Here is a 27,538-nt window from a genome sequence, read left to right on the forward strand (position 1 = left end):
TCCACCGCCGCCCGGCTTGCTCCCTCCCGTCCTCGGCCCTCCGCCCCTTCCCTCCCCACTTCGCCTGGCCCTGCAGGCGCCTCCGGCGGTACGGGCTGGGCAAGATGGCGGCTTTCGGGATCTTGAGCTACGAGCACCGACCCCTGAAGCGGCTGCGGTTGGGGCCTCCCGATGTGTACCCTCAAGATCCCAAACAGAAAGAGGTGCGTTCACAAATCCAGGTTCCCGCGGGGTCCGGGCAGGTGATTAGTATAGGAAGAGACACTGACAGTTCAGGGAAGGGGGGGCGGGGCGATTAGGTGAGAGCAAAAGTCCCAAAAGGGGGAAGAGTAGAGTGGACTGGTGCCGGAGTGTAGGGGCTGCCGGCAGTTCCGGTTGGTGTGCAGGCAATGGCTCGCGAGCCACGCCAGAGGTGCCCCCCTCCACACTCGTGCGGGCGCTCACACACAAACCTCAGAAAGTTGTTAGGGCCAGCTTGGTGAGGTGCCTGCAAGGGAAGAGTGCTGTTGAGGTATCTCTGGGGGATGTGGGAATCTCATTGACTGTGGAGGTGAGGGTGGGGTCCGAATGAACATTAGGGCTGGGCTTTAAATAACAACCTCTTCTACTCGGAATCCTCCTCCCTTTCTTCCCTTCTGCCCTTTTTTACACCCTCTTCTCCAAGGCGAATGGGGGTGAACTAAAATGCTGTTTTTCTGCCTTAGGATGAACTGACGGCTTTGAATGTAAAACAAGGTTTCAATAACCAGCCTGCTGTCTCTGGGGATGAACATGGCAGTGCCAAGAACGTCAACTTCAATCCTGCCAAGGTGAGAGAACCCTGCCAGGCTGAAGGAAAAGGCTGGAAAGCATCTGAGAAAGAGCAAAGGTTCTGGGTTGGGAAAACTTAAAGGGATAACCTAAATGGCAGAGTTCATAACCCAGGGCAGCTGCCAACCTGGTGCTCCCTACCACAGTGGCACCTGGCTACCCCTTCTTACCGCACTGAGGTACACTTTTCTTCCTCTAGATCAGTTCCAACTTCAGCAGCATTATTGCCGAGAAGTTACGCTGCAATACTTTCTCTGACACCAGTCGCAAAAAGTCCCTCATGAACCAGAAGGACAACTTCTGGCTGGTGACTGCACGATCTCAGAGTGCTATTAACACCTGGTTCACCGACCTGGCTGGCACCAAACCACTCACAAACCTAGCTAAAAAGGTGAGGTGCTGTTTCTCGTTCTTAGGGTCAACGTGGGGAATGTGTCAGGTACCTACCTATGTTCTGATACTAAGCTACGTGGTATCAACTCCTGGGGTAATAGAGACCTCACTGTTTGTGATGTCCATCCAGGTCCCCATTTTCAGTAAAAAGGAAGAAGTGTTTGGATACTTAGCCAAATACACAGTGCCTGTGATGCGGGCTGCTTGGCTCATTAAGATGACCTGTGCCTATTATGCAGCAATGTCTGAAACTAAGGTTAAGAAGAAAAATACTGCTGACCCTTTCACGGGTAAGTGACTGCACACCTGGTGTGCCACCGATGGCTTCAAGGAGTGACAGACGCCTTAGTCTATATTCCTTGCTTCTGCGTGAATCTCACACTCACTCAGTTGGTAAGCATGGAGTGATTTGCTTATCTACCATGGTCAGGTACTGGGCTGTAAAGATGACCAGCATATATTCTCTGCTCTTTGGATCTTAGTGGAGATGCGAAGGCATATGTAGCATAATTCATTATAGAAAGTGGTGAATGCCAACAGAGTAGGCAGACGATTCTCTGCGACTTCAGTGGACATAGTGATTACTTTATTTAAGGAGGTGGCATTTGTCTCCAGGGTAAGAAGATGAATAGAGCTCGGGATTGTGGTGATTGTGAGTGGAAGCAGGGGAGACAGGAGTATTCGAAGCCTAAGAATACTATCAAATAGCTCCCTTTTCCGTATTTTCTTTAGAATGGACTCAAATCATTACAAAGTACTTATGGGAACAGCTACAGAAGATGGCTGAATACTATCGGCCAGGGCCTGCAGGAAGTGGAGGCTGTGGTTCTACTATAGGACCCTTGCCCCATGATGTAGAGGTGGCAATCAGGCAGTGGGACTACAATGAGAAGCTCGCCATGTTCATGTTTCAGGTAGGCACAAGGGCATGTCGTACATGGCATTGACTTACACCTTACCCTGTGTTGTCGGTATAGAATGGAATTTGCCCATTGCCTTGCCCTCACTGTGGTTCTCTTCATCCTTCCATTTCCTTTATCTGCCTTACCTCTAATAGTTCCCTGCTATCCATAGGATGGAATGCTGGACAGACATGAGTTCCTGACTTGGGTGCTTGAGTGTTTTGAGAAAATACGCCCTGGAGAGGACGAATTGCTTAAATTGCTGCTTCCTCTACTGCTTCGAGTAAGACCTAGACCTAGAGAGGGAGTGTTTGAAGGGATCCGAGGAAGGGTTAGGATCAGAGCAGTGTCTCTTGGAGAAAACTAGGGGCTCTGTTGGTCATGTCTTCACAGTACTCAGGGGAATTTGTCCAGTCTGCCTATCTGTCCCGCCGCCTTGCCTACTTCTGTACCCGGAGACTGGCTCTACAGCTGGATGGCATGAGCAGCCACTCATCTCATGTTATATCTGCTCAGTCAACAAGCTCTCTGCCCACCACTCCTGCACCTCAGCCCCCAACTAGCAGTACACCCACGACTCCCTTTAGTGACCTGCTTATGTGTCCTCAGCACCGGCCCCTGGTTTTTGGCCTCAGCTGTATCCTTCAGGTAGGTACTAGAGGGCCGAAGAAAGTGTAAAGAACTAACAGCGCTCATCCTGGAGAATGGGGTGAGTCCAACTCAGAGGTGGGAGCTGGCACTGAGGATTCAAGAATTAGTGTTTCTCTGCTTTTTTGTTGTTTGTTTTTCCGAGCTGGTCCTGGAATTTGTCCTGTAGACCAAGCTGGCCTTGAACTCACAGAAAACTGCTTGCCTCAGCCTTCCAGGTGCTAGGATTAAAGGCATTCACCACCACCACGTGGCTGTTTCTCTGTAATAGGACGATCCCTTTTAGAGGTTTTGGAATTTTCTCCCAGAACTAAGTAGTAGGCCCAAGGCTTCTTAGGAAAGCGCTGAGAATGATAGTGTTCACAGTCCCAAACTTAGAAAGAAGAGGCAGGAGGATTTTGAGTTCAAAGTCAGCATAAGCGCCATAGCCAAATGAACCCTTGTCTGAAATACTATACAAATAATTAAAAAGAGGAAGGTGAGGAGGAGGGGATGATACTTGCCCCAAGGACTCAGTCATAGTAAACCTAATTCAGATGGGAAACCTAAGGGAGGTGGCTCAGAAGTGGGGATTCTAGAGAGGCATCCATGCTAACTGGGTTTGACTTATCTGTTCGTCTGGCAGACCATCCTCCTGTGTTGTCCCAGTGCCCTAGTTTGGCACTACTCATTGACTGATAGTCGAATTAAGACTGGCTCTCCACTTGACCACCTGCCCATTGCTCCCTCCAACTTGCCCATGCCAGAGGGTAATAGTGCCTTCACTCAGCAGGTAAGTTTAAACACTACCTTGGTATTTCAAAGTTGCGATGCGATGCTAAATTGTTTTTCCAGAAATAGTGGTTTGGGGGCTGCTACTGTTTTATGTTTCTGCTTTGTTTTTTGAGACAGACTCTTGCTAAGTAGCCTTTGCTGACCTGAAAGTTGCTCTGTAGACCAGGCAGGCCTCGAACTTAATGGTGATCCTTCTACCTCTGCCTCCCAAGTGCTAGATTACAGGCAGGCGTATACTACCATGCCCAGCTTTCGGCTATTCTTCTTTTAGCTTTTTATGTATCTGTTTCCTTAAAGCTTTTTTAAAAAAATATTGCAGGTGCGTGCAAAATTGCGAGAGATTGAACAGCAGATCAAGGAGCGAGGACAAGCAGTTGAGGTTCGCTGGTCTTTTGATAAGTGCCAGGAAGCTACTGCAGGTGGGTGTCAGAGGGCAGAAGCTAGGAAAGGATGGCGATGGGCACCTAGACATCTGAGACTCCAAATGCACGGAACCTCTGGCTAACTCCCCTCTGCTGTTTGTTTTGTCCTCAGGTTTCACCATTGGACGGGTGCTCCACACTTTAGAAGTACTAGACAGCCATAGTTTTGAGCGCTCTGACTTTAGTAATTCTCTTGACTCCCTTTGTAATCGAATTTTTGGACTGGGGCCTAGTAAGGATGGTCATGAGGTGAGTAAGAGAAACAGAAAGAACAAAACCCTTGCAGGAGAAGCAGTCTGGATAAGGGTAAGGTTAGTAACACATTGATGGTAGGAGACCCCTGAACTGATGATCTTCTTGGTGCCTGGTCCTGGTCCCAGGATGTTTTTAGGTGGGGCCTATGTTTTTGAAAGAGGAACTCAGTTCTTTTGTCCCCAGCCTTCCGTTACTTATCCTCATCAAATCCTTTGCTTGCAGATTTCCTCAGATGATGATGCTGTGGTATCATTATTATGTGAATGGGCTGTGAGCTGCAAGCGCTCTGGTCGGCATCGTGCTATGGTAGTAGCCAAGCTCCTGGAGAAGAGACAAGCTGAAATTGAGGCTGAGGTTAGAGGCTAAGAAAAGGGAGTGAGTTGCCCAATGGAAAGAATAACTAGGTTTGGACACATTGGAGTGATTGATTGAGATAGAAGTGGGACTGGGACTGGACCTGAAGGATTGGAAAGAACCCATAGAGAGCTCTCGTCTTGGCACGTACCTGTAATTCCACCATGTGAAAGGTTTATATAGAGGATCATGGTTACAAAGCCAACCTGGCCTAGCTAGAGAGACTGTCTCAAAAGTTAAAAAAGCTGAGTGTGGTGGTGGACACCTTTAATCCCAGCACCTAGGAGCCTGAGGCATGCAGATCTCTGAATTTGAGGCCAGCCTGGTGTAATTTGGAACAGCTAGTGCCACATAGACTCTGTTTCAAAACAAAGTTTTAAAAAAATGCTGGGCTGAGCCATGGTGGTACACACTTTTAATCCCAGTACTTGGGAGACAGAGGCAGGCAGATCTCTGTGAGTTCAAGGCCAGCCTGGTCTACAAGAGCTAGTTCCAGGACAGGCTCTAAAAGCTACAGAGAAACCCTCTCTTGGGGAAAAAAAAAAGCTGGACATGGTCTTGCATGGCTTTAATCTCAGCACTCATTTGGGAGGCAAAGGCAGGCCAATCTCTTATGAGTTTGCGACCAGCCAGAGCTGCATAGTGAGACCTTGCCTACAAAACTAAATAAGCAAATAAATAAAAGTGGTAGAGACTTTACAGGGAATGTTAAGGACATAAGGCACAAATAGAAAAGAGCTGATGGATTAATTAGTTAGAGAAGAGATCAAGGCTGTAGTTGGGAGGTGGCAAAGGAAATGAGAAGTATGGGATGGAGGCAAGACAGGTGACTCTCCCGAGGTTACACAGTGAAGAGTGAAGAAGCAGGGAAAAGTCACTCCTTACTTTGTTCTCTCATCGTGCAGCGTTGCGGAGAATCTGAAGCAGCTGATGAGAAGGGTTCCATCGCCTCTGGTTCACTTTCTGCTCCTAGTGCACCCATATTCCAGGATGTCCTCCTGCAGTTTCTGGATACACAGGCTCCCATGCTGAGTATGGATACCTACAATCTTCTAGTTACCTTGCCTAAATTCAGTTATAAGCTATGTACTCAGAAAACTTGAGGAAGGACCTTCTGGCACTGGACAGTGGTGGTGCACACCTTTAATCATAGCACTAGGGAGGTAGAGGCAGGTGAATTTCTGAGTTCAAGGTCAGTCTGGTCTACAGAGCAAGTTTCAGGACAGCCAGGGCTACACAGAAAAACTGTCAAAAAAGCAAAAGCCAGGCAGTGGTAGCACACACCTTTAATCCCGGCACTCAGGAGGCAGAGGCAGGCAGATGATCTCTGAGTTTGAGATCAGCCTTTTGTACAGAGTTCCAGGATAGTCAAAGCTACACAAATTCTGCCTCAAGAACACAAAAAAGGACCTTCTGGTTTATACTTCTGTCTTTGACTCTGAAAAATTACTTTTAGGCATAATTCTATTCCTTGATGGTCTCACAATTTTCATAGAATAGAGAAATGCAAAGAATAAACACAAGAACATTTGAGCAAAGCATTTTTCCTATATGCACAGGAGCAATGATAGTCTGTTCATTCTGAGGTGGTGGTGGTGGACAGCATGAAGTGATGTAGCCACCTGTTTTTTAAATATTTGAGTATGGTTACTTTTCCTGCATGTATGTTTGTGCACCATGTGCGTGTCTGGTACCTGCAGAGGCCAGTGGAGGGCTTTGGATGCCCTGGAACTGGAGTTTATAGACAGTTGTAAGTTGCTATGAGGGTGCTTGGAATCAAATCCTCTGGAAGAGCAGCCAGTGAATGCTCTTAACCACTGAGGCATTTTTCCAGCCCCACCAACCATACTTTGTATGTCTAGGCAGTTTCTGGATTTTTTTCTTCCTGTTCTTGCCTCAGGGATATCTCTGTAGTATTCTAAGAGCACCATTACTGAAGCATGTCCCTATCTCTTTTTGTCCCGTCTTGTGTTCTGCTAACTTAGCTTTCCTCATTCCTTTCTAGCTGATCCCCGCAGTGAGAGTGAACGAGTGGAATTCTTTAACTTAGTACTACTTTTCTGTGAACTGATCCGACACGATGTTTTCTCCCACAACATGTACACTTGCACTCTCATCTCTCGGGGGGACCTTGCATTTGGAGCCCCTGGTCCTCGGCCTCCCTCTCCCTTTGATGATCCTGCAGATGACCCAGAGCGCAAGGAAGCTGAAGGCAGCAGCAGTAGCAAGCTAGAGGTGTGTGTCCTTTTCCTTGCTAGTAATTATTACATTTTGACACTCCCATTTTCACAGCTTCTAGAAGCTTCCGAGCATCTCTTTTACCCAAGAATGGTATTAGAACTTCGTGGTTTATAGAATAGTCTCATGTCAGTTTCTCACTTGCTCTTCACGAAAGGTCGGTGACGTACTCCTGCCTTCCTTTTAAAGCCGATGGAAACTGAGGCTTTACTTACTGGTTAAGTAACTGGACAAGGTTTGAATGCAGAACTTGGGCTTTCCTCCTGCCTCCTTGATTCAGTTCTCAGTGAACTTCCTGGACAGTGAAGAAGCACTCCGTGGGACTAAAGCAGGGAGTTGTCTTTGCATTTAAAGCTGCATTTAAGAAATGCAGTTTGTTGTGTGCCTGCAGGATCCAGGGCTCTCTGAATCTATGGACATCGACCCTAGTTCCAGTGTGCTCTTTGAAGACATGGAGAAACCCGATTTCTCAGTAAGATCCTGAGCATGGAAGAATCTAGCACCTTGGTTCTCCCCTTACGCCTCCTTTGGGAATTTCTTTGCCTCCTTTGCTCCTCCTGAACGTGCTGCCTTTCGCCCTCTTAGTTGTTCTCCCCTACTATGCCTTGTGAGGGGAAGGGAAGTCCATCCCCTGAGAAACCAGATGTCGAAAAGGAAGTGAAGCCCCCACCCAAAGAGAAGATCGAGGGGACACTTGGGGTTCTTTATGACCAGCCACGACATGTGCAGTATGCCACACATTTTCCAATCCCACAGGTACTGTTCTCCAACATTTGTGATGGCTTGTTTTGAGCCCAGATTTTCATCCAAGGAATTTGCTGAGGGGCTAGACCTGTTCCCAAGGGTGTTGGGTGTGTTTGAGAAGGGGCTTGAACATGGGAGTGTTGAGAGATACAAAGCATGCTCTTAAGAGGAGGGCAGGAAGCCGGGCGGTGGTGGCGCACACCTTTAATCCCAGCACTCAGGAGGCAGAGGCAGGCGGATCTCTGTGAGTTCGAGGCCAGCCTGGTCTACAGAGTGAGTTCCAGGACAGGCTCCAAACAGGCTCCAAAGCTACAGAGAAACCCTGTCTTGAAAAACAAAAAAACAAAAAACACAAAAACAAAAACCAAACAAAGAAAAAAAGAGGAGGGCAGGAGACCTGTGATGGAGTCTGACGGTGCTGCTGGGTGCAGGAGGAGTCATGCAGCCATGAGTGCAACCAGCGGTTGGTCGTACTGTTTGGGGTGGGGAAGCAGCGAGATGATGCCCGCCATGCCATCAAGAAGATTACCAAGGATATCCTGAAGGTTCTGAACCGCAAGGGGACAGCAGAAACTGGTGGGTTTGAGCCTCCTTAAACAAAAGTCTCCCCCAAAGAATGCCCTAGTCAGTCTTCCTATGCCCAGAGTAGGGCACTCCCCAGTCATGTCCCAATATTCCGTCTCTTGGAGTCTCCTGAGAGCTCTAGTCCTTTTGAAACTTCCCCCTCATTCCCCCCTCTACAGACCAGCTTGCTCCTATTGTGCCTCTGAATCCTGGAGACCTGACATTCTTAGGTACCTCACAGTAAGCCCCTTGCTGCCCTCCCTCCGCCCCTCCTTAACCTAGCACCTCCCTGTACACGTTCCTCTGAGGTCCACATGGTCTGTGGTCCTTTAAACCTGTGCTTCATTGTCCCATTTGTCCCTGCCCCAGCCCTTCCTTGACCACCCTTCCTTTTTCTCTTCCTACCCTCATTCCCCCTTCCCCTCCTCCCTCCCAGCACAGTCCCTTCTCCACACCCCCTACCCGACCCCTAGTCAACTAGTTTTCTTTATTGTCCTGACTCATTGCTTTCACCTGTCCCCGCAGGTGGGGAAGATGGGCAGAAGCGCCGCCGCAACCGGCCAGAAGCCTTCCCCACTGCTGAAGATATTTTTGCTAAGTTCCAGCACCTTTCTCATTATGACCAACATCAGGTCACGGCTCAGGTGTGGGCCTAAGCCAGCCCCCTTCCCACCTTCTGGCCTCCTGTCCTATTTTCCTTTTTGTCTTATCTTCCCCCAACTAAGCAGGCTAAGCCTTGCTGGTCTCATCCCCTTCCGCCATCATCCTTTGCTCTGTCCCTAGGTCTTCTTTCCTTCAATTCCTGTCTCACTCACACTGCCCTTATCAGGTCTCCCGGAATGTTCTGGAGCAGATCACAAGCTTTGCCCTTGGCATGTCGTACCACTTGCCTCTGGTGCAGCATGTGCAGTTCATCTTCGACCTCATGGAATATTCTCTGAGCATCAGTGGCCTCATCGACTTTGCCATTCAGGTGGGGACGTTGGGGCAGAGAAGGGAAGAAGAAGGAATCCATGCTCGATAGGGTCCCAAAGACAAGAGTAGAGGCTCCAGGCAGTTTCCCGGGCTCTTCAGATGGCCCAAAGACAGCACAGTGGGAGTGGAACATGAACCAAGAGGGCCAGAATAGAGACTTAAGTGCTCCCTGGGGAGGCCCAAGAGACAGATTAGAGCTTTGGGTACAGAGCATCCTCTCCCTGTGGAGTTTACAGCATGCTGGCCTGGAGACTGCTTAGAGATACTGCTAGTGGACACAGGACACTGGCACATGGGAACCTGACCCTTCTCTGCTGAAGTGACTCCGGCAGGAAGGGGCACAGGCTTGGCCATGGCAGCTTCCTTACAGAAAATGGGTTACGTCCAATGAAAGGGGCCTCTTCTCATGATTCATCTACATTTCTCTGATAGCTGCTGAATGAGCTGAGCGTGGTTGAGGCTGAGCTCCTCCTCAAATCCTCTGATCTGGTGGGTAGCTACACAACCAGCCTATGCTTATGTATCGTGGCTGTCCTTCGACACTATCACGCCTGCCTCATCCTCAACCAGGACCAGATGGCACAAGTCTTTGAGGGGTAAGCAGGGTTTCAAAGTAACTGAAATGTGTGGGATTCTGGTGAATGCCAGTTAGAAATGGCCTAGGAAGGACATGTGGGGCCACACAGTGGGGCAGAGTCTGCTACCAAGGTAGGGTGGAATAGTTTTCCCAAGACTCTTAAATTGGTTTTCAGGGCCCCCGTCCCCTGTCTACCCCTGTTGATCCTCCCTCCCCTGCTCTGTAACAGGCTCTGTGGCGTGGTGAAGCATGGAATGAACCGCTCAGATGGCTCCTCTGCAGAGCGCTGTATCCTTGCTTATCTCTATGATCTGTATACTTCCTGTAGCCATTTAAAGAGCAAATTTGGGGAGCTCTTCAGGTAAGAGAGGTGAAGAGATAGGAGAATGGGGCTAGTCCTGCCTCCTTCCCATTACCGCACACCTCAGCACCCAGCTGTCTGTGCGGGATCACTTATGCACTGTATCCTTTACCTGTGACTTCCTTGCTGAAAGTGAACCTTCTTCCTCCTTGCCTTCACAGGCCACTCTTTCTTAATCACATGTGGTTTCCTTCCTGCCATGTCTGCTGTGGCCCAGCTCCCTTTTTCTTCTCCCAAGGTCCTCCATCCTTCACTCCTTTTTCTTTTCTCCCCTGTCCTGCCCATCCCTGTACCCTACCAGACCTACTTCAGTACTGCTATTTCCTTTCCCTACCCCTGCAGTGACTTTTGCTCAAAAGTGAAGAACACCATCTACTGCAATGTGGAGCCATCAGAATCCAATATGCGCTGGGCACCGGAGTTCATGATTGACACTCTGGAGAACCCTGCTGCTCACACTTTCACCTACACGGGGCTAGGCAAGAGTCTGAGCGAGAACCCTGCTAACCGCTACAGCTTTGTCTGCAATGCTCTCATGCACGTCTGTGTGGGGCATCATGATCCTGATAGGTATGGGGCATACTGCGTTGAGGAATGGACATCATGCCGCCACCTGATCTGAGAGATGCTGTACCTTCCATTGTTACTGGGGCAGAGACAGAAAGTTGTGAATCTGACGTTTTGTAGAGCAAGACTTTTCCTGAGGGCTTTTGTACTTCTCCCTAGGGTAAATGACATCGCAATCCTGTGCGCGGAGCTGACCGGCTATTGCAAGTCACTGAGTGCAGAGTGGCTAGGAGTACTTAAGGCTCTGTGCTGCTCTTCTAACAATGGCACTTGTGGTTTCAACGATCTCCTGTGCAATGTAGATGTAAGCCTTTGGGTGGGGTCTTGCTGGAGAATGAGACAGGTACCTATTTGGTAGCGATCTGGCCACACTCAAGACCATAGAGGGTCAGAGTTGAGTCGAGTGGAGGCATGGCACACTGGCAAAGTCTCTTTCCTCCACACTGAGTCACGGTGTCTGGCCACTTTTTTCAGGTCAGTGACTTGTCTTTTCACGATTCCCTGGCTACTTTTGTTGCCATCCTCATCGCCCGACAGTGTTTGCTCCTGGAAGACCTGATTCGCTGTGCTGCTATCCCTTCACTCCTGAATGCTGGTAAGGTTCCAGTCCAGAACTCCTAGAATGTCAGTTCCCCGCCCTGTGCTAATACGTACTCCATAACCAGCCTCTTCTTGGGGAACGCCCTGCTGTAGTTCCCTGGCCAGCGCTTGTTGTACTTCAGGCTGGAAGGCTCCAAGGGCCTATTTTGAAATTGCAGCCCCGATAACACCTCCACACTGTGTGTGTATCTGGGAATGGAACCCAATAACTCCCTCATGTGAGCCTGAGCTTCAGCCCAGCCTCTGAACCTTTTTGGCTTTTGCCCCTTCAGTTGTATAACATTTCTGTGCTCTGCTGCTCCTTTCTCCTCACTTGCATTTCATCTTATTCTTCCTCCCAGCACATATACACATGCATAGAGTTTGGCTTCGTTCTTTTCAGATCTGCTGTCTGTCTTTTAGCTTGTAGCGAACAGGATTCTGAGCCAGGGGCCCGGCTTACTTGCCGCATCCTCCTCCACCTGTTCAAGACACCACAGCTCAATCCTTGCCAGTCTGATGGAAGTAAGTGACTCTGATTGGAGCCAGGCAGCTAGAGAAACTGTGGCTCTCCCAACCCGCTGCTTTTTCTTCTGCTTCCCCTGACTGTGGCTCCCTTACAGACAAACCTACTGTTGGAATCCGGTCCTCCTGTGACCGCCACCTGCTGGCTGCCTCCCAGAACCGCATTGTGGATGGAGCTGTGTTTGCTGTTCTCAAGGCTGTGTTTGTACTCGGTATGCAAGGGGGTAGGAAGAGAGACATGCCAGAAGTGTGTATAGGGTAGAGTGCCAGCAAAACTACAGGGACAGTCTTTCTCCCTCCCAAAGGTGGTCTCTCTGGCCTTTGGAGAAAAGGGGAGGGAGATAAATATATTTCTGTTTCATAGAGCAGCATTTGGGGAATTTCTGCCTCTGTGGGACAGGGCAGGTCCCCACACACCATTCTGATCACACTCTGCCCTCCCTATCTCCCACCCATGAACCACAGGGGATGCGGAGCTGAAAGGTTCAGGCTTCACGGTGACAGGAGGAACAGAAGAACTTCCAGAAGAGGAGGGAGGAGGTGGTAGTGGTGGTAGGAGGCAGGGTGGCCGCAACATCTCTGTGGAGACAGCAAGTCTGGATGTCTATGCCAAGTACGTGCTGCGAAGCATCTGCCAACAGGTTAGTCTCACCTTCCCCCACTCCACCTAAATGCTTCCATGTAATATAGCCTTGTTTCTAGCCCATGAGCACACTACCTCCCTGCTATACATCGGGTCCTTTACCTGCCCTGATACAACTTCCTGGGGTTGCCTGCAGTCTTCTAATTACCATTCTCCTTAGGAATGGGTAGGAGAACGCTGCCTTAAGTCACTGTGTGAGGACAGCAATGATCTACAAGACCCAGTGTTGAGTAGTGCCCAGGCCCAGCGCCTCATGCAGCTCATCTGTTACCCACATCGACTGCTGGACAATGAAGATGGAGAAAACCCCCAGCGGCAGCGCATTAAGCGTATTCTCAAGGTAGGTCAAGATGCTGGGTTGCTGGGAGCAGCAGCAGGATCCTACTGGGGAACGGTGGAACTGTTCAGTAGGTAGGAAGATGAATGAGCATGCAGGAGAATGGTAGCAAGGAAAACAGCTCCAACATGGTCTTACAGAGCAGATCTGCGGTCTGGTCTAGACTCAGGAGTTAGGCTGTTAGGTGATGACTGCACAGTCTGCAGTGAGTACAGCTTGCCTGTGGCAAGAATTGCCTCAGGGAGGCCCGATTCTGCTTTGCATGGATGGCACTTTGGTTGTGATCCAGTAAGTGAACAGGAATAGCTACTGTGGTTGAAAATGTACTTCATGCTCCGGTACTCTGTGCATGGCACTGTGCATTCATTTCTTTCATTTGATCTTTATGGCCCTGTGAAGTGAATAGGAATATCCTTATTTAACCAGTGAGGAAACTGAGGCTGGTGAGGTTGCTTCACACGAGCTAGGAAGTTTAGGGCCAGGATGAGGACATAGGTGTGCCTGTGTCCTTTCACTTCATCGTACCGCTTGCTTCAGACATATGGCTGATGGGGGGGGGGGGGGGGAGAATAAGGCCATGGAGGAAGAACTAAAGGAATGAGGTCTCTTTAGCTGGAGGGAGATACTGCTGGAGGGAGATTACCTACCAGTAGCTTTCCAGTCTCTAAAGGACTTTGTGTGCCCTGTAAAGGCCCTGTGGGGACTCTGAGGAGCTGCTGTGAAACACCAGAGTCAGGTTTCAACCTTAACATTAAGGATTTAAAGGTTAGGCATGAAGCAGAACTTGGTGAGGTGCTAGGACAGGAATCTAGGGGGATATGGAGTCATTTTTAACCATATGTAAAATATGCTTGTTTTCAGTAATTTTGGATTCTTATTTAAATGTAGTCTTTCCTAAAGAGAGGGACACAGAGGACCCTTTCCAACTTCTAGGAATCTGTTATGGGGGATTAGGAATTAGCCCTAAAACAGTAGGTTGTCATCAATGATGACTAGTGTGGGAATGGATTTTTAACCACCAGAACTTGGACCAGTGGACCATGCGCCAGTCCTCCTTGGAGTTACAGCTGATGATCAAGCAGACCCCCAACAATGTAAGTAATGTTTCCCAGGCTCACCTGCAGTTCCCCGTGTCAGGGATATTGGTCATCATAGAAGAACTGAGGTCCTACCCTCAAGCTCCTGACTGAAAGAGATAAGAGGCCGTGGGAATGGCAGACACATGGAGCTGTTGATAAGGGAAATGGGTTGAGAGTGTTGGTGCTTTCAGCTGTGAAAAGTATGCCTAGGGTAGGAATAGAGCCTGTTTCTGTGGCCACAGATATAAGGAGGTTTGCAAAGGAGCAGACAGTGGCGAACTGTAAGAATGCAGAGGTACAAGAGGGCACAGCGGACAGTTATGTCCCTACTGTGGACCACCACAATGCTCTCTCTCCTTCAGCCTCCTCTCCCATCTCTCCTGCTGTGTTCCCCTCACTGCTAGCTGCCTCTTTAGCACTTTTACACCTTTTATCCTCTCCAGGAGATGAACTCCCTCTTGGAGAACATTGCCAAGGCCACAATTGAGGTTTTCCAACAGTCAGCAGAGACAGGGTCATCTTCTGGAAGTACAGCAAGCAACATGCCCAGCAGTAGCAAGACCAAACCTGTGCTCAGGTGTGTAGAAAAATATTAGAATTTATCTCAAAATGGTGATGCTGGGCGTGCACAGGGAAAAATGATTGTTCAACCTTGCCTACCTGGCTCCCCTGAAACCCATGTCCTCTGTCTTCTAGCTCTCTAGAGCGTTCTGGTGTGTGGCTGGTAGCTCCTCTCATTGCCAAACTGCCCACTTCAGTTCAGGGCCACGTACTGAAAGCTGCTGGGGAGGAATTGGAGAAGGGTCAGCACTTGGGTTCCTCTTCCCGAAAAGAACGAGACCGACAAAAACAGAAGAGGTAAAGAGACTCTGTGGGTAAGGACTGAAGAGTAGGAAGAAGAGGAGACAGCAGGCCAGGGAAGGAGAAACTTTGGGGCTCAGGGTAGAGAATAGGCCTCATGAGAAAGTGGCACTTGGGTGGAGCATGGTAGTACATGTCTCTAATCCCAGCATTTGGGAGGCAGAGGCAGGTAGATCTCTGTGAGTTCAGGGCCAGCCTGATCTACAGAGTGAGTTTCAGAACAGCCAGGGCTACATAGACCTGTTGCGACAAAACAAAACAGGAAAGGAAGAAAGGTGTAGTTGTTTTTTTACTCTTAGTCTTTTCGGCTTTTTTGCTTTTTGGGGGCCCACCACTCAGCTCCCAAATAAATCACATGGCTACCCAGCTCCCAAATAAATCACATGGGGGCTTAGTCTTTCTTATGAATGCTGGCCTTAGCTTGACTTGTTTCTTGCCACCTTTTCTTATCTTAAATTATCCCATCTATCTTTTGCCTCTGGGCATTTATCTTTCTCTGTTTCTATATACCTTTCTTTACTTCTTACTCCGTGGCTTGTTGCATAGCTGGGTGGCTGGCCCCTAGTCTCTTCTCTCCTTTTCCTGCTCCTTGATCTCTCTTCCCAGATTTCTTCTCCTATCTATTCTCTCTGCCTGCCAGCACCGCCTATCCTTTCTCTTGCCTAGCTATTGGCTGTTGAGCTCTTCATTAGATCAGTCAGGTGTTTTTGACAGGCAAAGTAACACAGCTTCACAGAGTTAAACAAATGCCACATACATACAGCACATCTCTGCATCCTTAAACAAATGTCCCACAGCATAAACAATTGTAACACATCTTCAAATAATATTCCACAACAGGAAGGGAGGGAGGGAGGAAGGAAGGAAAGAAGGGAGAAAGAAAGAGAAAGAGAAGAAGAAAAAGAAAGGCAAGAAAAGTGGCAAGTCAAGAGCTGAGTGGCATGGCTTAAGCAGGAGGTCACACCTTAGAGTAGAATCTAGGGTGCCATGGGTAAAACCATGTTTGCTGCCAGCCCTGAGCTCGGTTCCTAGGGTCCACATGGTAGAAGATGAGAACCAACTCCTGCGAGTTTTCCTCTGACCTCCAAATATGCAGCATGTCATGTGTACAAGGATAGCTACCGGGAAAACCAAAAAATAAAAGATACATAGAAAACAGAAATGTAAAAAAAAACGTTTTAAGAGTAGAATCTGGGACAAGAAAGTTGGGAGGTGCTTGACCCGCAGTCTCCTGTCTGCCCTTCCCCTCCATGCGGCTCTAGCATGTCCCTGTTGAGCCAGCAGCCTTTCCTATCACTGGTGCTGACATGTCTGAAAGGACAGGATGAGCAGCGTGAGGGACTCCTTGCCTCCCTCCACAGCCAGGTGCACCAGGTATGGCTATCTGGGCCGTGGAGGTGGTGGCATCGGGGTGGGGAAGGATGCACCTGAGAGTCCACTACATGCTTGGACCTTTCATTATTTTCTGATTAAAAAAAACATTTGGTAAAAAAAAAAAAAAAAACATTTGGTGACTTGGATTAGAAAGGAGAAGATTCCTGGGCACATGTTAAACTCGTTTCTATCCTAGATTGTGATTAATTGGCGAGAAAACCAGTACTTAGATGATTGCAAACCAAAGCAGCTAATGCATGAGGCCCTCAAACTGCGGCTCAACCTGGTAAGGGGGAATCTGGGGTGAAGGAAGAAGGGGTGGAGCTGGAAATACAGTTAAGAAGCCCCAGGTTGGGGAGGACAGGTTTGAGAATGGAGGCACTAGGTTTTTTGAGGTCTTCCAATATTAACCCTGTTGTATTTCTAAAGGATGCAGGACCTTAAAATGGTTAGAGGAACTGAATCCCTGTGGCCAGGATCCAATAGACTGAATACCCTGTGTGCTTGCAGGGACCCTGCCTCAGTATTCGACACTCTGCCTGAGCCCTAGAAATACTAGAAATTTATTTTGGAATGGTGAATGTGATTATAGAATTTATTTAGTACAGATCCCAGTATCTCAAATTCAGCCACTGACCCAAGGTTGGATAGTAAATCATAAGTACAAATGGCGGGACAGGGCGTCAGGGGTCTCGGGTCCCACCCACCCAGGTTCTAACCTAAGCTTTTCTCAAACACTTATCACCTTGAACCATCTGACTGATTTGTGGTCCTGGCAGGTGGGAGGCATGTTTGACACAGTGCAGCGTAGCACCCAGCAGACTACAGAGTGGGCTCAGCTCCTCCTGGAGATCATCATCAGCGGCACTGTGGACATGCAGTCTAACAAGTGAGCATCTCCTACCCTGCAGGCCATGCCCTGGAGTCTCTAGCGCATACCAGCTGCAGGAACCACTGACTCCATGACCTTGGGTTCCCCACACATTCTCAGGCCCCTTAGGATAACATGAGTATCCCTTCCTGCCTGTGACCTCTTGGGCCATTTTTTTTCTTAACCTCTTCTCTGGTTTTTCTCCCTACGGCCACAGTGAGCTTTTTACTACTGTGTTGGACATGCTAAGTGTGCTTATCAATGGAACATTGGCTGCAGACATGTCTAGCATCTCGCAGGGCAGCATGGAGGAAAACAAACGTGCATATATGAACTTGGTGAAGAAGCTTCAGGTGAGCAAGGGAGACAAGAACAAGGTTTGGGGGTGCTGGAAGCTCAGTGCCTTCTACTCTCCTGCCTCGGTTTACAGTGTAGCCTGGGAGTGGGGAATGAGATGACTTGTTTTAGTCTGAGCCCTCTTTCTCTCCATTTCCTGTCTTTTTTTTTTTTTTATCTGTGCAATGGGGATTTACTCAATGCCATTACTTTTTTTGAATTTACTTTGTTTGTTTGTTTGGTTTGAGACAGGGTCTCATTTGGTAGCCCAGGTTGTCCTGTAACTGACTACATAGCTCACACTGCATTTGAACCCATAGTAATTTTTCCTGCCTCAGCCTCATGAGTGCTGAGATTAGTTTTGGTTTTTGAGATGGGTGGCTTTTTATATAGCCAAGGCTGGCCCACAAACTCAAAATACTATTGCCTCAAGCCTCCCAAATGCTGGGATAATAGTTGTGCACCACCATGCCCAGCTCTGAGTATCTTCTTTTGTGATAATTTATTTAAGTTTTATTTTATATGCATTGGTGTGAAGGTATCAGATCCCCTGGAACTGGAGTTACAGACTGTTTTAAGCTGCCATGTGGGTGCTGGGAATTGAACCCAGATCCTCTGGAAGAGCAGCCAGTGCTCTTAACCACCGAACCACCATCTCTCCAGCCCCCTGAGTGTCTTCTTTATGTTCTGTGCTACTCCTTGAGACTTCCTGTCCCTCTTGTTCTGTACCTTTGAACTCATGACCCATCTTCCTGTTCCTGCAGAAGGACTTGGGAGAACGCCAGTCCGACAGTCTGGAAAAGGTTCACCAACTGTTGCCACTACCCAAGCAGAACCGAGATGTCATTGCCTGTGAGCCACAGGGCTCCCTTATTGACACCAAGGGCAACAAGATTGCTGGCTTCGATTCCATCTTCAAGAAGGAGGCATGTTCTCTTATCTCCCGTGACCTCTACCTTACCCCCTACACCCCATGTTAATTCTGATCTTACAATTCCAGCTAACACACCAAGTTCAGGAGCCCATTAGGCTGTCCCCAATAAAACCTACAACCATCTGGGACTTTAAGCAAATCACTTAGCTTTCCTTCCCCTTTATGTCCCCTTCTTTTGGAGTCTCCCTTTTTTTTGGACTCTGCTTTACTTCCAACTGTCTCATCCTGACCCTCTCCCATTTTCCTTCCTCTCTGCCCACCTGTTCTCTTGTCCTCTCACCATCCCACTGACACCCTATCCCTTTTCTCGTGTCTGTTTGCCCAGCTCAACTTCCTTTTTTTCACGTCAGTTTCAGTATATGGGTTAAAAAATTTATGTATATGGGTGTATGTATGCCACTTATCTGTGTAGGTCCCCACAGAGGTCAGAAGTTGGAGTCTCTGGAGCTGGAGTTATAAGTGGTTGTGAGCCACCTGAGTGGATTCTGGGAAACACACCTGGGTCCTATGCAAGAGCAGCAAGGGCTCTTAACTACTGGAACATCTATCCAACCCTTAGTTTCAGTATTTTCTTGATTAACCGTATTACTCTGCATAGAAGAGGAAGAAAAGGGAATGCAGACTTTAAATGCAAAGTGAAACCCCTTAATATTCACATTCTCTTGATTTTTCTTTATCAGTCTCTCTCCTCCTGCCCTCCCTGTCTCTCTACCTCTCCTCTTTTTCTTCTGTCTCTCTGATTGCCTTTCTTTGCCGTCTTTAGTTTTTCCTTGTCTCTTTTCTCCTCTCCTCTCCCTTCTCCTCTTGCCCCTCCCTCCTCCCTCTCTGGCTTCTTCCTATCCCTCTCATCTTCTGTCAGCCTCTGACCTCCCCATCATGTTTCCCTGTCTGCCCCTTCAGTACCTCTTTTTCTCCTGGCTTCGCCCTTCCCCTTCACACCTTCCCCCTGCAATTCAACAGTGTCCCAGCAAAAATGTTCTCTCTTGCAGACATCTGTATCAGTGTTTGTCTTTCCTCTTCTCATCTTGTCCCTTGATCTACTTACAACTCTTTCCTTGTTTGAAAACTTGTCCACAGATATTTTACCCTTTCTTTAAGTTCTCAAGTCCTGCTTCCTGTTTTCCAAGTCTCAACGGCTCATTGTTTCTCATTTTCTGGAGCAGGGTCTACAAGTTTCTACCAAACATAAGATCTCTCCCTGGGATCTTTTCGAGGGCTTGAAGCCGTCCACAGCTTCGCTCTCCTGGGCCTGGTTTGGCACAGTCCGAGTGGACCGCAGAGTGGCGCGAGGGGAGGAGCAGCAACGGTTGCTCCTCTACCACACACACCTGAGACCTCGGCCCAGAGCCTACTACTTGGAACCACTGCCACTGCCCCCAGAAGATGAGGAGCCACCAGCCCCTGCCCTACTAGAGCCTGAGAAAAAGGCTCCTGAGCCCCCCAAGACTGACAAACCAGGAGCTGCTCCTCCCAGCACCGAGGAGCGCAAGAAGAAATCCACCAAGGGCAAAAAACGCAGCCAGCCAGCCACCAAGACTGAGGCCAGTTCCCCATCCCTCTCCAACCCCTCTTTCTGACTTTGTGTAGTCGGGGTTAAAGTTGCTGGTTTAAGGGAGGTATGGGGTGTATGGAGAAGGGGTGCCATTAGAATTGTGATACAGTGTCTGTATCAGTACCGCTCTCCTTACACCCTTCTCCCTCACCCCCTCCAGAACTGCTATAACCCACTTACCTTTGTCCTCTGCACCCATGCAGGATTATGGCATGGGCCCAGGTAGGAGCGGCCCCTATGGTGTAACAGTGCCTCCAGACCTTCTGCACCATGCAAATCCTGGTTCCATATCCCACCTTAACTACAGGCAGAACTCCCTAGGCCTGTATACCCAGAATCAACCGCTACCTGCTGGTAAGTGCTACTCACTAGGAATGGTGGAGTTGAACATTCTTTTCTCCCCAGGGGAGATGTGGATGGCTTGAACTGTTTTTGAAAAAAGTTGAAGGGATGAAGATCTCAGAGAGGTCAATTTGCTCTCCTTTCCAGGTGGCCCTCGTGTGGACCCATACCGTCCTGTGCGATTGCCAATGCAAAAACTGCCAACTCGACCACCTTATCCCGGTGTGCTATCCACACCGGGTATAACTGCTGTCATGGGCCTAGAACCCACATCTTATAAGACCTCTGTGTACCGGCAGCAGCAACCCACAGTGCCCCAGGGACAGCGCCTTCGCCAACAGCTCCAGGCAAAGATAGTGAGAGGGGCAGTAGGGAGGACTGTCAGGGGGAGGGGTTTTAGTGGGTCACAGGCCTGAGGAGATACTTGGGACCTTCACAAGAACATGCAGGGTAGGAGGTATAGAAGAGACACGGCAGAAAGCATTTCCTGAATTTGACTTCTCCATTTCCTCTTTAGCAGAGTCAGGGGATGTTGGGACAGTCATCTGTCCATCAGATGACTCCTAGTTCTTCCTATGGTTTGCAGACTTCCCAGGTAAATGCCTGGGACTATGAGCATCAGGGAGAGGGCAGCAAACTGCTGAACACCCTCATGCCCAACTCTGTCTCATCCTTCCCTCTAGGGCTATACTTCTTATGTTTCTCATGTGGGACTGCAGCAACACACAGGCCCTGCAGGTACCATGGTGCCCCCCAGCTACTCCAGCCAGCCTTATCAGAGCACCCACCCTTCTACCAATCCTACTCTTGTAGATCCTACCCGCCACCTGCAACAGCGGCCCAGTGGCTATGTGCATCAGCAGGCCCCAACCTATGGGCATGGACTGACTTCCACTCAAAGGTACCCAAAGTAGTGGTGAACTGGGAAGGGACACTGAGGTATAAGCAAACATCTGATTTGGGAAATCCCATACTTGAGGTAATAGATGGGCCTGAACTTTGGGAGCCACGAGGAATAGTAAATCTTGTCATATAACCATTACCACAAACAACTAGAGTTGGAATGGACCCTAGAGACCAGTAGTCTCCCATTTACAACCTTGTCACTTCCTTGAGGATCAGAGAGAAGAAACAAATGTAGCTAGTTTTGATAAGAAGGGATCTAATGGACTTTCCACAGGGCAGGGAACCCTGACTGCTCTATGGACTGGAGAGGGAGGGGGAGAGGAGTTTGGGGGAGGGGGAGAAGGGTGGGAGGAGGGGGAGGGAAATAGGTGGCTGGGAGGAGGAGGATACTTTTTTTTCCTTTTCTCAATAAAAAAAACAAAAACAAAAAACAAAAACAAAAAAAAAAGAAGGGATCTAGAGGGGCTGGAGAGGTAGCTCGGTGGTTAAGAGTACTGCCTGCTCTTCCAAAGGTCCTGAGTTCAATTCCCAGCAACCACATCGTGGCTTATAGCCATCTGTTATGAGATCTGGTGCCCTCTTCTGGCCTGCAGGCATGCATACAGGCAGAACACTGTATACTTAATAAATAAATAAATCTTTAAAAAAAAAAGAAGGGATCTAGAGGTTTTAGACATAAGAAACAATAAGGAGTCCTAAGTCCGGTATTAAACAGTTAACTCTAGGGCTAAGGATATGGTTTAGTTGATAGCATGCTTATCTAGTGTCATGAAGTCCTAAGTTTGATCCCAAGCACAACATAAAACCTGGTGTATTGATGCACGCCTGCAATACCAGCACCTCAAGAGGAGGATCAAAAATTCAAGGTCATCCTTGGCTACATAATGAGTTTGAGGCTAGCCTGAGCTACATGAGACCCCTGTCTCAAGGGAAGAAAAAGTAGTTGAACTCTAGAATGGTCTAACAAATGAATTTCATGGATAATTTTAGTTGACTCTTAGTTAAGACTTGGGTAACTGTCACGAGGCTCTGCACCTTAGGATTCAGAATACTCTAGAGTGGACTGATGAATTGCCTGCTGTGTAGCCAAAATTGTGTTAGGACTAGAGTGAAGAAAGATAGTAAAAAAAAAAAGTACAAGGTTCCTCACCCCAAAGATTTTTTTTTACCCTAGTTGAGAAGTAGAGGTCTTATGTAGAAGAAGATACCGTGCAGAAGAATGTTTAGAGAATGGTATGAACAAAGTCATAATAAGGTGTTCAGTTGTGCCAAGAAGTAAAATGGGACTTGAGAAGAGATGGGCTACTGCCAGTTTAGATCAGAAGCACTAGAAAGATCCGTGGATTCGAGCTGGTCATGGAAGGATAGCTGTGATTGGGATGTGTAAAGGAGGGGGAAACGAAGGGCATTCCAGGTAAAGGAAGCAGCATGAGCAAAACCATGGGAGTGGGTTGAGTGTCTGAAGACAGAAAGGAGCGGAGCTTACATGTAATATGAAACTTGTTCAAGGGAAGGAGCAGGAGCTAGGTTAGAGGGGGCAAGTTGACATATGACATTACAGTGAGCTACAGCATTGAGACACAACCCCAGAAAGGACTGCTTTGCTCAGGGGAGTGATAGGAGCTTGGCGTAGCCACAGATCACTGTGGACAGAGTGTAGGGGAAGGTGGGAGAGGACGAGCGAGGGAGCCCAGCTGCAGATTGTCAGGGATGGGCAGATTTGGGTAAAACGGGCATATGGAGTAGCAGAACAACTGGGGGTGTTTCTGGGGCACAACAGCAACCATAAACCCCTTGATAGGTGTTTATAGAATGCTTATCATGTGCAGACTGTTTTTCATAAGAGAAAAATAGCTAAAAGAGAATCGAAAAATTCCTGAGCATTAAGGTTATGTGTTGAAGTACGGATCGGCGGGCTGTGTCCCGCCACCCGGCTAGCTTTACCCGAAATAATTACACGGAAACTGTATTCTTTTAAACACTGCCTGACCCATTAGTTTTAGTTTCTTATTGGCTAGCTTTTACATATTTATCTAACCCATTTCTATTAATCTGTGTAGCCCACGAGCTGGCTTACCAGGAATGATCTTAACCTGCGTCTGTCTGGAGTGGGAGAATCATGGCGACTCCCTGACTCAGCTTCTTTCTCCCAGCATTCCGTTCTGTTTACTCCGCCTACCTAAGGGTTGGCCTATCAAATGGGTCTAGGCAGTTTCTTTATTAATAAGAAATCACTCCCACATCATTTCCCCTTTTTCTGTTTAAACAAAAAAGAAAGGCTTTAACTTTAACATAGTAAAATTACATATAGCAAAACCATTATCAAGCAAGAATTACAGTTACAATATTTATATCTATTTTATCTTTTATCATAACTAAGGAAAACTATAACTATCTATTCATTCTTCAACTCCATCAAAGACTCCAGAAGGATATAATACTACCTAAGTAAACAAGAAATAAGAAAACTCTAGAAATGACAGAGACATCTTGCTGCCTGGACAGTCACCCAAAGTTCCTCTGTACCGTTGGGGCATCCATCTTCAGCCTTCAGGCCCATAGTATCCAGCAGACATTTCCATGAAGCAGGAAATTTCAAAGACAGTTCAGTTACTATCTGCTGTGTCCTGCAGAATGTCTCGCAGACTCTTTCATGAGTCATGAACCCCAAAAGACCGTCTCACCTTTAGGCAAGTTCAGCAGTCCTCTCTCTGCGGGTTCTCTGTGTCCATTTTATGCAACAGTCCAGGCAAGAACAGTTTCTTGCCCAAATGGCTATCAAACTCCATAAGGATCCTCTTTGATGCCCATCTTCTTCTTGAAGTAGATTGGTGCTGCCAGGAGCAGATATGTCTCATTGTCATGAAAAGTCCTAAGTTATTAAAATATTTTAAATGCCATATTCTGTAGCCTTTGAGAGATATGAAGAATGCCTATCTGAAATATATCTCTATATATCTAGAAAATCTAAGTAACATGACTACAAACTTGACTATTATGATTATCCATCAACAACCTATATTTCCTAATTATACATTACATTTTAAAAATGAACTACACAATCACACCTTATTCAAGATCAAAAATACATATACATATAACAAAATTGACCTTAAAACCCATACCAATGCAAATTATTCATACCTATATCATATCCCCCTTTAAATGTAAAAGAACATTTATAAACAATATTTTGGGAACATGGGCGCAGTTTTTTCTCTCCAAACTGCTTCCTGCTGAATGGGGGCGTCGTTAATTAGGTCTTTCATGGTATAACCTGTGTGCTAGTTTCATCTCAGTTGGCAGTTGAGCGAAGCAATTTTCTGAAGATGTTCACAACAATCTTTCAGGAGGGCGTGGTCTATCATACCAAATTGTAATAGAAGAAATCCACAGGGTCTGGTCCTCTGTGAAAACAAAAGAAGACCCTTTCCAAAGCATCATATCCTTAGACCCAAATTCTGAAGTCATACCCTCATGATATCCATTTTGGTTTAGCTTGGCAGCCCATGTAATGAAATGTCTCTCTGTAATTAGCTCCTTTACAGTCAAAAATTTTAAAGAAAACACAATGTACATAATCCAGACTCTCTGTGAATTTTTCATTTTTACGTGGCTTATTTTTCTTTATTTCTTTTAATCTCTTAACTATCTGTACTCTGTCTCTTTAAAGACTTTACCTTTTTTTTTTAAACCATTAACTTTATTCTCTATATTCTTTTTCTTTTCTCTCTCAAGCCTACGTACATTCATCCAACAGTGTGGTCTTTTATGTCTGAATCTGTTTTATTGTGAATCTGTAACATTTTTTTACTATCCAGGAGCATTTCTTAAAATGTTAAGCAGTTCTTAAAAACATAAGTTGCACCATGTACAGGTAATACGGTACCGCCTGTGTCCTGCCCAGTTGAAACCTTAAATGCGCTGTTTTTATGGTAATTACGGTAGTTCCTGCCTGAGACCAGCACAGTTCAGCATGGCAGAGCTGAGCCAAGCCGCTCCTGCCTCAGAGCCATTTGGTGCCCCTGAGCCACATACAGTTCCAGGCACACAGCAGTCCACATTGCCATCAAGCAAGCCTTAGAGCTTTATTCCAAATGTTCCATTTAAAAGCTCTGTCTCCCACAGGAGCCAGACAGAGATCGCAATGGCGGCACAGCCCAGAAAGCCGGCATTTTAAAACAGCCAGTTTTTTCCTGTTGCTGAGTCAGGACAATTTCTTTGCGGCACGCAACCCAGAAACAGCAAAAAGCTGTCTTAAATTCTCTCTCTCTCCTTTTTAAGCCCTCTCAGGTTTTATGTGGAGTTCATTAGCACGTTGGGTGCCACTCTGTTGAAGTACGGATCGGCGGGCTGTGTCCCGCCACCCGGCTAGCTTTACCCGAAATAATTACACGGAAACTGTATTCTTTTAAACACTGCCTGACCCATTAGTTTTAGTTTCTTATTGGCTAGCTTTTACATATTTATCTAACCCATTTCTATTAATCTGTGTAGCCCACGAGCTGGCTTACCAGAAATGATCTTAACCTGCGTCTGTCTGGAGTGGGAGAATCATGGCGACTCCCTGACTCAGCTTCTTTCTCCCAACATTCCGTTCTGTTTACTCCGCCTACCTAAGGGTTGGCCTATCAAATGGGTCTAGGCAGTTTCTTTATTAATAAGAAATCACTCCCACATCAGTTATGAGACAGTAAAATGGAGTATTGTCTTTGTGTTTTATTCCCTGACCTAGAAATCTGTCAGACTCCAGAAGGGCTCCTCTAGTTAGTGCCAAGAGGAATGAATACAATGACTTGTTAGTTTCTTTCAGGTCAGGGACCCAGGGTTTGTACCACCCCCTTTCTCTGGCCTGTGTTGACCTCTGGACCTCTTGTCTTTGGAGGTTTTCACACCAGACACTGCAGCAGACACCCATGATGGGTACTATGACTCCATTGAGTGCCCAGGGTGTCCAGGCAGGCGTCCGTTCAACTTCCATCCTGCCTGAGCAGCAACAGCAGCAGCAGCAGCAACAACAACAACAGCAACAGCAGCAACAGCAGCAGCAGCAGCAGCAGCAGCAGCAGCAACAGCAGCAGCAGCAGTATCACATCCGGCAGCAGCAGCAGCAGCAGCAGATCCTACGGGTAAGGCCCTGGGATTGTGGCTGAGTCTTAGGCGCCCAAGAAGGAAAGGGTATATTCTTCCCACACTGGCCCCAAGATGAAACATGATGTAATGTGCTAGGCACCCAGCAGAATGGGTATAGTTGTACTTTTTGTTTTCTTTGGTTTCTTTAGGCAGGGTCTCATACTCCTGCCTCAGCTTCCTGAATACTAGAATTTCAGGCCTACACCACTATATTGGGTTTGAACATGGTACTTAGGTGCTTCCTTTCCCCTCTTTTTCATTTCCTGAGTATCATAATGAAGGGGAAATTGGACACTGTCTGCCAAATACACTGTTTGGGTTCTTTCAGATGTGAACCCAGAATTCCCTCACTGTTCCTTGGCTCTAACTTCCTTTTCCCTTCCTGCTCCCATTTTTTTCAATACAAAGTCATAGCTTCTTTGCTCTCCTTAAAATTATCTCTTGTATGCTTATAGCAACAGCAGCAACAGCAGCAGCAACAACAACAACAGCAGCAGCAACAGCAGCAACAGCCACAGCAGCCTCAGCAGCCGCAGCAGCCGCAGCAGCCACAGCAGCCACACCAGCAGCAGCAGACAGCTCCTCCCCAACCCCAGCCCCAGTCCCAGCCCCAGGTAGCTGCTGAACTACAGCCACAGGCTCAGGGATGGCTACACAGGATGGGCACACAGCCATCCTATGCTAGGAACAGTGTGTGACAGGGTAGCATCGGGAGGTCAGGCACAACACTAATAGGTTTGGAGGTATGGGTGAAGAAGGAGGTGGAAGGTTGGAGTTCCATCTTCCACTTTCCATTTCCACCCAGTTCCAGCGCCAGGGGCTTCAGCAGACCCAGCAGCAGCAACAGACAGCAGCTTTGGTCCGGCAGCTTCAACAACAGCTCTCCAGTAAGCCTGCCTCCTTCCCAAGAAGAAGCTGGGGAAGAAGTGGGGATGGGGTCGGCAGAGGTGGCTGAGATGCTGGCTTCAGGCCCATATTATGGAGTTCCTTCCCCATTTCCCTTTCCCTTCTTCATGAATCTGAGCCATGATTGGTCTTCCACCCCCTGACAATCTCTCATTTTTCACAGATACCCAGCCACAACCCAGTACCAACATATTTGGACGCTACTGAGTCACCTGGAGGAACTGCTTGTACACTGGAAGTGGCCCAGCCTTTCTCCTTAATTCCCAGTCCCGTTCCTGGGCGAGCTCCAGTAGTGGTTGGAGCCCTTCCCTCAGGCTCCATTTTTAATGAATTTTTAGTATTTTTGTTAATGTGAAGCATTGAACTGTCGGGTTTTGTATATTATTTATATAGAGACCCCAGAGCTGTTGCACCCAATACATAGAGCTTCTTTGCAAAGGAGGTGTGTGGATCTGCACATACAAGAGTCTCCTGAGAGTGTCAGGGAAAGGATGAACAACTCAGCCTTCGTGCCTTCCATATTACCACCCCCCAGCTCACTCTACTCTCCTTTTCGGAATTCTAACTGCTATCCTT

General features: G+C 47.7%; 1 protein-coding gene across 2 annotated transcripts; it reads left to right on the plus strand.

Annotated features, from left to right (window-relative positions):
• Positions 1–27,394, plus strand: LOC121444960 (mediator of RNA polymerase II transcription subunit 12). Of its 2 annotated transcripts, none has more exons than XM_041646921.1 (45): positions 1–203; positions 705–809; positions 1,010–1,201; positions 1,334–1,493; positions 1,936–2,117; positions 2,278–2,388; positions 2,499–2,753; positions 3,379–3,525; positions 3,847–3,946; positions 4,062–4,198; positions 4,427–4,558; positions 5,464–5,590; positions 6,564–6,793; positions 7,188–7,268; positions 7,382–7,552; positions 7,972–8,116; positions 8,284–8,334; positions 8,630–8,748; positions 8,934–9,077; positions 9,512–9,675; positions 9,886–10,017; positions 10,360–10,587; positions 10,744–10,888; positions 11,059–11,179; positions 11,587–11,688; positions 11,787–11,900; positions 12,154–12,329; positions 12,492–12,671; positions 13,691–13,762; positions 14,191–14,324; positions 14,444–14,605; positions 15,871–15,982; positions 16,179–16,268; positions 16,762–16,871; positions 17,071–17,206; positions 17,954–18,115; positions 19,287–19,664; positions 19,879–20,029; positions 20,165–20,373; positions 20,535–20,612; positions 20,701–20,918; positions 25,809–26,052; positions 26,512–26,670; positions 26,862–26,943; positions 27,126–27,394. In XM_041646921.1, exons 1-45 carry the CDS (start codon positions 105–107, stop codon positions 27,167–27,169), a joined length of 6,591 nt encoding a protein of 2,196 aa, XP_041502855.1. In that variant the 5' UTR covers positions 1–104; the 3' UTR covers positions 27,170–27,394. The 2 variants fall into 2 exon arrangements, with proteins under 2 accessions (XP_041502855.1, XP_041502856.1); XM_041646922.1 differs by having other exon boundaries at positions 20,165–20,364; positions 26,518–26,670.
• The last annotated feature ends 144 nt before the right edge of the window (positions 27,395–27,538 follow it).

The sequence above is a fragment of the Microtus oregoni genome, unplaced genomic scaffold (assembly GCF_018167655.1).
Source record: "Microtus oregoni isolate MIOR12 unplaced genomic scaffold, Mior012 000150F_ref0000365, whole genome shotgun sequence".
Classification (NCBI taxonomy): domain Eukaryota; kingdom Metazoa; phylum Chordata; class Mammalia; order Rodentia; family Cricetidae; genus Microtus; species Microtus oregoni.